At 43.3% G+C, this 10,767-nt stretch overlaps 1 protein-coding gene and 2 long non-coding RNA genes across 7 annotated transcripts in view; all 3 read left to right on the forward strand.

Moving 5' to 3' along the window:
* The first annotated feature begins 379 nt into the window (after positions 1 to 379).
* LOC119363476 lies at positions 380 to 3,613 on the forward strand. Of its 3 annotated transcripts, none has more exons than XR_005173996.1 (4): positions 380 to 1,211; positions 1,325 to 1,405; positions 2,204 to 3,160; positions 3,255 to 3,613. It is a non-coding gene; the product is annotated as an uncharacterized LOC119363476 (long non-coding RNA). The 3 variants fall into 3 exon arrangements; XR_005173995.1 differs by having other exon boundaries at positions 380 to 747; positions 1,135 to 1,211; positions 1,325 to 3,160; XR_005173994.1 differs by having other exon boundaries at positions 1,325 to 3,160.
* A 365-nt stretch (positions 3,614 to 3,978) lies between these two features.
* LOC119363477 (DEAD-box ATP-dependent RNA helicase 32-like) lies at positions 3,979 to 7,766 on the forward strand. Its single transcript, XM_037628839.1, has 8 exons — positions 3,979 to 4,391; positions 4,615 to 4,887; positions 4,980 to 5,303; positions 5,697 to 5,885; positions 5,958 to 6,119; positions 6,376 to 6,848; positions 6,967 to 7,124; positions 7,209 to 7,766. The coding sequence occupies exons 1-8, from the start codon at positions 3,999 to 4,001 to the stop codon at positions 7,526 to 7,528; spliced, it is 2,292 nt and encodes a 763-aa protein (XP_037484736.1). The 5' UTR covers positions 3,979 to 3,998; the 3' UTR covers positions 7,529 to 7,766.
* A 416-nt stretch (positions 7,767 to 8,182) lies between these two features.
* The window catches only part of LOC119363479, a 5,578-nt gene continuing 2,993 nt past the window's right edge, over positions 8,183 to 10,767 (forward strand). The window contains exons 1-5 of one of the 3 annotated variants that reach the window (XR_005173999.1): positions 8,183 to 8,768; positions 9,226 to 9,284; positions 9,696 to 9,788; positions 10,056 to 10,137; positions 10,334 to 10,418. This is a non-coding gene — a long non-coding RNA (uncharacterized LOC119363479). The remainder of the gene's footprint in view (positions 8,769 to 9,225; positions 9,285 to 9,695; positions 9,789 to 10,055; positions 10,138 to 10,333; positions 10,419 to 10,767) is intronic. The other 2 variants (XR_005173998.1, XR_005173997.1) reach the window with 2 other exon arrangements.

Here is a 10,767-nt window from a genome sequence, read left to right on the forward strand (position 1 = left end):
AAGCTGATTGTCCTGTCAGACAATAGAAAACTTTTGCCATGATATTTCCTTATATGCAGTTTCAAGGTCACATGGATGCTGATAGCTCTCAGGTGTATGGCGTATCTGTTGCTGGCTATTTCTATACTACTATTAAACAAGCGAACTTTATCTTTCTTAAGGCCACCCCGGCTAACGCACACAGAACAACAAAGAGTAATTACAGCCTCACGATCAGACCCACATATTTGTATCTAACCTTCAAAACAACAACTAATCCGGAGATAAGTACGTTTAGCAATTTAAGTGGGTGAACGAAACTCTGCCATCCGCGTCGTCCGCACTTATTCAGCCCCACGCCACGCAAAAAAAACAAAAATAAAACAGACGCAACTGCGCCTCAATCCCTATTCACCCCATCTACATCTCCTCGCGTTGCCGCTCGCACCTTGCATCGCGCCGCCGCTCGCCCCTTGCCTCGCCGCCGCACCCCTCAACTCATCCGCACCGCCACGCCTGCCCGGCAGGGGATCAACTGCTCCGTCCTCTGCAAGGTGGCCGCCGCCGGGGATGTGGATGGACGCGGAGCTGTCGGCCGCCGGCGAGCGACGATGCGCATGTGAGGCGCGCGGCACTGTGCAGCAGTCTCCTCCATGCCGTCGCCGAGCTCCCTGCTGCCTGCGACGCCCTCTTGTCTCATCCACACATGCCTGCCCCTGATATCTCCGTCCCTCTCAATCTCTTCTTTCTGTTCTCAATGAACTGCAGGTACTGATACGTGTGTTGTTTTTCAAATCAACCCTGCTCTTCCTTGTTGGAACCGTTGACATACATTGCATGCTCATAGGCTCATGACGTTCTCACGGGAAAACACCAAAAAATTGTGTAGAGATGTCTTGGGGAGATAACACAGATTTGTTCTCCGTTCATGTCAATGCATCCTATTATATCATCCCTTTTATAATGATCCTCTTTTTTTTGTGCAGCTAGCTTCGGCAGGTTTGTTAGGCTAATATAAAGTAGGGAGGTTTCCTACATAGTAATACAACGATGACACTGAAGGATGTTTTTGCAACTAGCAAGATACTTTGTTTAGAAGCTGATTGTCCTGTCAGACAATATAAAACTTTTGCCATGATATTTCCTTATATGCAGTTTCAAGGTCACATGGATGCTGATAGCTCTCAGGTGTATGGCGTATCTGTTGCTGGCTATTGTTCCGTTTCTTCCTGGTATGCCAATGTATATTGCTTCAGTTTTCATATTGACATTGATGAAGAATCTAGGCTACGAAGTGCAGCTTGAGAACACGTATGCTTACTGTTGCCTTTCTTCCTGATACCAGGTTTATACAATGAAGGACTCTGAATTGATGCATATATTGTCTCGAAAAGTAACTAGGCTCCAAAGTGGAGACTGAGAAGAGGTATGCTTACTGTTGTCTGTGTTGCTCTATCTACTCAATCACCTTTATATGAACAAGTACATGGGAATTGTTTATCTTAGTGCATTAGAAATTTAGAATTGTTCCTTCGGTGCTATTGATGCCACATCTTCTCTTTTTCTTTTCTTGGGAGTAGAGGTAACAACAAAGGTTTCACTCAAGGATCAAGCAAATGATGTTCTAATGCTTATGTCTTCTAATTCTAAGCATGACGACATTAACTGTCCATGACATATTTCTCCTCTTAAATAAAAAAAGCTATATATAGAAGCACGAAAATTAGACTGGATTTATTGGATTCTGTTTGGTGCATAATTTATTGCATATTAGACGCAACGATGCCGATCTATTATATTTAGGTGGGTGTACCATGTACCATGCATACTATCTTTCAACTAGGCCGTTAGAAGTTGGCATTTCTGTCATGCGAGCTTCAGAGAAGGATTGATCTGATTGTCCTTTGATGTTCTAGAGTTTAGTTTGTTGATTGTTTCCGTTATGGTGGTGTTACTTGGAATAAGAATGACTCCAGCTGCTTGTAACATTGGTAGAATGGTGGAATTCTAGGAGCAGTCATTAGTTTCAGTGTAGTTTCTGTGTAACTAATACAATCAGTCTATTATTAGTCCGCTTTTATTGTTTTTATTGGATGCGTATCAACCGTGAGGCATACATTGTACATGCAAGATTACTAAAATTGTGAATTTTATACGAAAGACACGCATTGCACTATTTTTGTGGGCACACCAGTTGATTAACCATGCTTAACCTTTGGTTTAGTATGACACAGAACTACCCTCACGTGGTAACATCCTTTCGCGTCGCACAGAATTGAGTTCTGCTACTTCAGGTTAAGCCAGATGATGGTTCGGCCAGCCAGATCGGCATGTGAAATGCAAGTACATAACTAATTACTTTCTTGGAAGATGTTATATGTACGTATTTGAAAAGGATCAATTTTTCGTGGCTATCACACCGGCAAAACCAATGAAGTTTGTCATGGTGGCATGATTGCCCCAACTAACTAGATGTTACTGTTGTTTTAAATTGTGTTCCTCGGATTATTGAGTTATGCCTGTGCTTATGGTATTCGATACCAAGACACCGCTATACAAATTTTAATCCATTTAATCATAGAAAGATGTGTTTTGTGTTACCATGTTCCCTTTTAAAAGTTGTTACATGAGAAAACATTCAGTTGCATTAGTTCACACGTCCATTGTTTGTGAGGTTTCTTCTATGCTTGCCAGGGAGTTAACAAGTGCATTGCATGTACACTATTACTATTACAATTTAATGGTACACGCGTATGTAGGATGTAATTTGCTGTTGGGGAATCTCCAAATCATATAACCAGCTAAATTGTATCCTTGTGGATTTTTCTAACCCGCGGGAACATGGTAAATGATAAGGCCAAAGAAATAGCTTTGATGAAAATGATTCACATCAGTTATGAATTTTTGAATTTTTTCTGCATGTGCCTTTCTAAACTCACATCAGTTATGGATTATATGTTGAGATACTGGCTAATTATAGAGATATCTTTTATTATCTGCTGATGTTTATATACTGTAAATGGTGGTTGTGGGCATCCCAAATAAGCTTGTTCTGACCATTGGCATTTTCATGGACCACCGCGGCAAGAACATGCCACTAGAGGTTATGCAGTCTAATGTCTAGAAGGCTCAAGATACAAGGCCAAGCTGGAAGCTTGATCTTCCCAAGGTGTGCTTGCAAGTATGGGTCTGTTTCGTTTTCTCCGTGTTTACACCTCTCTTGCTCCAAGGCTGGTGATTTGATTGTAATAGAGGAGCCTGCTACATTCATCCAGGGTCCAGGGCGATTACATGCCCATCACCCGCAGCGGCGAGAAGCACATGCATACGACGAGCTCCGTGTCAACATGATGAACCAGCACGAGTTGGGGCCCAGGTGAAGAGGTTGTCGACGCGGAGAAAGAGGAGAAATGATCACATGTTTATAGTAGCTAATGGATGATGTTATCTTAGTTTGTGATTTTTTTTGGTCAACTCAGAAACCTTGTTTGATGTCCGAAAATCCCTTTCTACCCACTATTCAAAGCATCTCTTCATAGATCCAACAATACACTTCAAATAACTAAGTTGACATCCAAGAATATTTTGAAAAAGGATGTACTTATCACCTCAAATAATTCTTATTCATCACACTAGATCGTATTTTCATTTAATTATTTTTGAGAATAGATTTGATAGTTTTTTTAGAAATACAGATATTTGATATATTGTATGTTAATTTAGACGTGCATTGCAAGTACAAGCTTACTAGTTTTATTTGAAAAGCAAAACACATCCCGTCTCTCCAGCTATGTGAGCCACGAAGACAGGAAGGCAGGAACAGCACGTACCCAGCCTCGCCGGCCACGAAATACGCCTTCCCGATTGATTTACGTATTCTTTGGGGGATAACGCTATTTATGGGGCTATAAAGAAGGACACCAGTCGGTGTTGGGCTAAAACGAAAGCCGCCACGCCTTCTAGAACCTTCCGCATCACTTTCCGCAAAACCCTAAACCCAGCACCACCCAGCCGGAGCCATGCGCCGGCCGCAGCGCCGCGCTGTAGCTAAGCAAAGCCGCGCCAAGGATGGCGACGAGATCCGCCTCCTTGAGGCCTGGATCGACGCCGGCAAGCCCCTCCCGGGAACCAAGCCGCCTCCCCCCTCCGAGGAGTCCTCCGCCGCCAACGCACGGGTAAGGGCACGAGATGTAGTGGCTAAGGCGGCGGCTGGGGACTACTCGGATTATGGCGCGTCCACGCGGTTCGACGAGCTACCGCTGTCGCAGAAGACCAAGGACGCCCTGCGGAAGGCGGGGTACAAGGAGATGAGCGAGATCCAGCGGGCCGCCCTGCCCCACGCGCTCTGCGGGCACGACGTCCTCGGCGCGGCCAAGACCGGGTCCGGCAAAACCCTCGCCTTCGTCATCCCAGTAAGCTGTTAATTTACTCTTTAAATCCCACTTGTAGGGAACGCAGATTAAGAATGGTCGCATACACTCTGAATTATCATCATAGTTTTATCATTTAGCTCTGCAAATTGTGCTCTTGAAGCACGCATTACTTACGTCTTGACTGTTTAGCTCATCATATGGTCAAAGTGCCGCTGCCAAGAAATCCGTGGGTAGCTCATCTTATCACAATCCTTTTTGGCAGGTCATCGAGAAGCTGTATCGGGAGAAATGGAGTCAAGAGGATGGTGTGGGTTGCATTATTCTCTCTCCCACTAATGATTTAGCTGGTCAAATTTGGGAAGTGGTCAGGAAGGTCGGGAAGCACCATAACTTTAGTGGTGGTGCTATCGTTAAGCGCACGGGTATCGAGCAAGAAAAAGAACGCATAAACAGTTTGAATATCTTAGTGTGCACTCCTGGACGGTTAGTCCAGCACTTTGATGAGACTCCAAACTTCGATTGCTCAAATCTCCAGGTTATCAGACATAACTTGATTTATGGTTATTTCAAATTCCAAATGATGAGATGTAGATAATCTAACATCATGTCTTCTTTGGTAGGAAACAGATATTGGTGCTTGATGAGGCGGATCAAATACTTGATAAAAATTTCAAATCCCAAGTTGACATTATCCTTTCACAAATTCCCAAAGCTAGACAAACCTTACTGTTTTCTGCCACACAGACGAAGTCAGTTAAGGACCTCGCAAGGGTTAGCCTAAAGAATCCTGAATATATTAGTGTGCATGAGCAGGCTAGCACGGCTACCCCAGATAACCTTGAGCAGTGTGCCATGATTGTGCCTCTTGAACAGAAACTGAATATGCTTTGGAGTTTCATCAAAAGGCATCTAAAGTCAAAAATACTAGTCTTCTTATCAAGTGTTAAGCAGGTAATGTTTTATCCGTTGACAAGTTGTACTTTGTGTGCCCCCCAGCAGTCATGTCGTTAAGGAACAAAATAGATAAACCTTCTGTGGAAATTGGCAGTGGTGTTTATTTTCTTTTCTTTTCTTGGGTACTGCATGTCTTACATTTTGATTTATCACTTGTCATACTAAAATAGAAGGAACATGTGTGCGTGAAAATGTGTGTGTTGCTAATTTTATTAATTTGTGAAATATACCTGGATTTTTCTTGCGGAATTTTAATTTGTATTTTTGCTACCTAAATTGGTGATGACTGTATGAGTGTACCAAGGGTGATTGCAGGGCATATTTTTGAAACAGATTGTTCAAGAGTTAGTTATTATTGTTTCTTATTTATGTAATATTGGACTTTTGCAGGTCAAATTTGTGTATGAAATTTTCAAGAAACTACGTCCTGGTATTCCTCTAAAATGTATGCATGGGCGGATGAAATACGAAGTACAGCAGGCCATAGTAGCAGAGTTCAGCGAAAGTACTTCGGTTTTGTTCTCAACTGATATATTTGCTAGAGGACTGGATATAGGGAATGTGGATTGGGTGGTACAGGTATATCTTTGTCTCAAGAACTAATATTTTGCTTGAAACGCTCATACTGTAACTTAGTTGTTGCTTTTGTAGGTTGATTGTCCAGAAAGCGTCGCACTGTACATCCACAGAGTTGGTCGCACAGCTCGTTACAACAAGAAAGGGAAATCTCTTATATTCTTGTGTCCACAGGAAGAAAGAATGCTGGAAAAATTGAAGGCAACCGAGAGTAAAATACCTATAAATGTTCGAAAGGTCAGCAGCAAGCTTATCAGTTTATCTAATGCTTAGTTTGTTGCTTGATCTATATCTTTTCAAGTTTGATCAATATTTGCTCAATCTCATCTCAGGTGAGCTTTTTGAATGAGTAGGCTAGACGTGAGGCGGTTCTACCATAGCTTCTTATCTACCATAAACGCTCTTATATTTCTTTACGGAGGGAGTATATTTTTGTCATGTCTAGCGGACTTCCTTTTTTTAATACTTACTGTACAAATTTTCTTTGTTATAGCCAAAAGTGGAACAACTGGAGCAGATATCTCAGAATGTAGCAGCAGTGCTTGTTAAATTTCCCAATCTGCAGCAACTAGGTAAAAGGGCTTTTGTGACCTATCTCAAGTCAGTGTACCTCCAGGGAGACAAAGAGGTGTTCGATCTGAGCAGGTTCTCTGCGGAGAATTTTGCTGCATACGCCTCTTCACTTGGTCTTCCTGTTACCCCTAAAATCCGCTTCGTAAGCCACAAGAAGAATGTGTCGAAGAAAGATATGAAGGACATTGATGTGAAACAGATGAAACACAAAGCTGAAGTCATTGAAATAAATCCACAGGTCAATTGTGATATGCTTGCAGATGATGGACCTGACGATGATATCCTTTATCCGAAGAAGCCCAACACAGATGCAAATATTTATGGACTAGATGATATCCTTTCTCCCAAAGTGCCTGGCTCTGATACACATATGGAACCAGAAAAAATCGAAGAGTATGTCCCTTTAACCTTTTTTTTAATGGCATGCTCCTTGTATCTCCCAACTTCCATAATCCAGGCTCAGATCTGGGTGTTGTTATTTGTGGGTTATGCTAATCTGTTGTCTTGTCAGGCTGGCAGCGAGGCCCTTGAAAAAGAAGAAACTGAAGATAAACATGCACAGGCCTGTGGGAACAAGGGTCAAGTACGACGATGAGGGCAACGCGATTGATCCTCTTGCGTCTTTAGCCAAAGAAGTGGGCCCAGAAGACGTGATTCACAAGGATAAAAGTTTGTTCAGCTTCTTTTACGATTCATACCTACCATGTGGCTTGAAAGTTGAAACTCACATAATTTTTGACTTTTTTGCTGCAGTTCTGCAGAGGTATGCAGAGATGCTGAGAGAAATGCAGGAGGATGACAAGGAGGACAAGGCCCAGCACAAGAAGAGTTTGCACGAGAAGAAGTTTGAGAAGAAGATGAAACTGAAGCGCAGGCGACAGGAGGAAACAGATGCGGTGTCTGACGACAGTGGCTCAGAGTCGGACAGAAACCAGAACATGTCCTCCAAGGGTAAAAAGAAGTACTTAAACAACAGCGACGATGATGAAGGTGGCGATGCAGCTAAGGGCGGGGACCTTCTCGCGCAGCAGGAGGCACTGGCACTGAAGCTTCTGGGTAAAATGCACGACTAAACTTCCGGGTCTGATGGTGTTGGGTTGGGTGTTGGTGCTGAGCGACAATGCTGGGTGTGTACTGGGTATGTACCGCGTGATTGCCGGTTGTAGGTTAGTGAACTCTCAACAATGGAGACGAAATTTTGATGTGCTACTGTATGGTTTCCTGGGAGTTGATATATATACTCCCTCCTTTCCCAAATACTTGTCTTTCTAGGCATTTCAAATGGACTCAATATACGGATGTATGTAGACATATTTTAAAGTGTAGATTCACTCATTTTGCGTAGTATGTAGTCACTTGTTGAAATCTCTAGAAAGACAAGTATTTAAGAACGGAGGGAGTATAATTGAAGGGAGACTTACTTATTTGGCCCTTAAAAAAACATGCTTCCCTGTCTGGCCCTATTTCCCCCCTATTATACATTATCTACCACATTTATAAAAGCACGAGAGGGCGGAGAACCAAAACATCTACGCCGTTCAGAGCATCGAATCCTACGCTCCAGATTGCTCCAATGTTTAGCAGCAAAACAGGTTTTAGCCACACCGTTCAGAGCATTTCAGAGCATCGAATCCTACGCTCCAGATTGCTCCGATGTTTAGCAGCAAAACAAGTTTTAGCCACGACCCAAGCTGTCACTCGACCCATGCCATGACAACAAAATAAAAACAACGACCCACGCGCACACGTTCCTCACCCCACCCTTCTCGCTCCCGATCCCATCTTCCCACCGGCCTCAACTTGGCGGCTATGGCGACGGGAGACGAGGATCAACAACTCCTCTCCTCTGCCTTCTCCACCACCGCCCGCCACACGCCTCCCCGCGTCCCTCCTTCATCCCCGTCCCCGATTGGGCCGCCGCCGCCACCGCACCATCAGGGGACGCCGTGGGAGTGCAACCACCGCGCCGCCAGGGTACGCCGCGTGTACCGGCCGGCAATGCGTGAGCTGCCACAGGTACCGCGCCGATCGATGCTTCTGACGATGCGGGAGCCGCCCCATCCGGCGAGGACGAGGTGCGCCGTCACTGCTGATCCTCAGGGCGCATGCTGCATCTAAAGCCTCCCTAATGCGCTCCTCCACTCCGCTTCTAACACGTACTTCGTACCTGGCTCCCCGCTGCCATGCGCCGCTGAGCTCTGGAGCCGCCCCTGTCGAAGCCCATCGCCAGCCATCCTTGGGTGGGCCGGCGCCGAAACTCGGGTCCCAGTGGCATCCCCGCTCGAGGTCCTTCTCCACTTCATCTTCTGCAGAGTAAGATCTCTTCCATCCACCTTATCCCCATGACCTACCACGCACCCCTGGATTGAATCGATGTGGTTGCTGGTGATTCCAGGCTGCCGTGTGTGTGTGTTAGGTCACCTTGTTACACTTTGGGAGGCAAACAAATTAGTTCTAGACAAAATTGGGTGCCGCCGAGTAGCAAAAAACTGCTATTCGGGAAATATTTGGGGAGCTTCTAATTGGTTACAACAGCGAGGTCCAGATCGAATGTGATGCTAAGCTTACCCTTCTGGAGAAAATATTAGTTAGCAAGTGCGGGTAGATATGATGTGACAGGCCTCTCCTGCTAAGCAAAGTCTTCCGAATAGAGAATGCGATTAGTAATGAATGGTATAATGTCCCTAAATTGGCATGATAGTGTGTTTAAATTTTCTTTACTTTTTACTTGATCATGTTACTTATGGGCGGTTGCCATATTTTGAAATAGGTTCCTGATTTCCTCACTTCTCCTGAGGTGAAGTCTATTGATGATGTGCCAATGTGAAGGTACCACTGTGCTTTTTCAATGCAATGTGGAGATAAAACTTCTGATAAAACTTCTAGCCAATGTGAATTCACTATTATATTTATTTTCTTAAAGCTATAGTGGTATCCATGTTAGTACAGAACTACAGATCATTTTATCTTTCCCTTTTGTACGTTATTTCTTTTATACTTTAGAACTGCTTCAATATTCAAGATTTGCTTCCGGTCTTCTTTGGATTTAGGTGGATATTTATTCACATGCCTAAATATCTTGCATTTGGTTATGTATTTGTTTTATCGCATAGAAGAAAATAGTAACTATTCTTTTACCCAAGAAGAAATTGGATTTACCCAAGTTTTTGCAAGCTTGATGGGCACTTATACAAAAGTTGAATTAAAATGATGAGTAGTGTTTGCCACCCCCTACTGTAGGTGGTCAACTTATATGGAAGCTCATCTATTTAGCATGCTTTTGTTTTAACTGTATACAAACTGCATGTTCGCAAAGACTGTGGAACAATTCTGGTAAGTTCCTCGCGAGTCATTTAAAATCTCATGGTCTTGCATTATATAGATCAGTGAACCAAAATATATCATTGTTCCATTAATGAACCATAGAAATACAGGTAGTATGTCTGCCTGTACGGGACCTAAGCCACATTGATCACTATATCTGAGTACCTCTATGGTTTTGTCTATTCAGTTAGATGGACTTGCTATCACATGAGAATACAATTACCATGTGTGTTTTGTTATTCGGGAAGTATGTTTGAGATTTCATTTTTGTCCCAGCATTGGATTGAAGTTGCGGATCAGGAAGCAGTTTTTATTCCAGCAGTGGATCGAGTACTTCTAAACACAGTTAAAGAGTAAGGTATGTATATATTTGCCTGTTTAATTCCTTCTTCCACATTGTATGATCTCAAGTTCAGACATTCTTATATGATTTACTGTTCTATGTTGTAGTGTTGGCACAAAGAATCATTATAGGAATATAATGAATATCGTGCCTTACTATCAAGATGAATAACAGTCGACTCAGATAGTGTTTGATTATGTTTCTCCTACAGCTACCTGCTCAACATCTGAACGACTCTGACTGCTGAGTACAAGTCCATCTATAAGGATCTAGAACACCGTATGGAATTCCGAAAGGTCTTTTCTTATACTGCGAGACCCTGTTTGGAACATGATAATTTCGTGAATCAGCAACTATATTGTTTCCTGTGAATTTCAGCAACTACATTGTTTCCAGTGAAATTCAGCAACGACTACATTTTTCACTATCATCCAGGCATAGAGAGGCTTTGATTTATTCCAGTATAGTTCAGATTTTCAGGGAGCACTCTTCAACCCAAACATAAACAAAGCAAAGAACTTGATTACACGGTACAACCGTAACTACCAATGCCGAGCTATTTTTCAAACTTGACTAACACAAAGGATGCGATGTGTAGGTTCAGGGTGCTCCTATGCTTGGATAAGGCAAGATGATACCCCCCCC

The sequence above is a fragment of the Triticum dicoccoides genome, chromosome 2B, assembly GCF_002162155.2.
Source record: "Triticum dicoccoides isolate Atlit2015 ecotype Zavitan chromosome 2B, WEW_v2.0, whole genome shotgun sequence".
NCBI lineage: Eukaryota > Viridiplantae > Streptophyta > Magnoliopsida > Poales > Poaceae > Triticum > Triticum dicoccoides.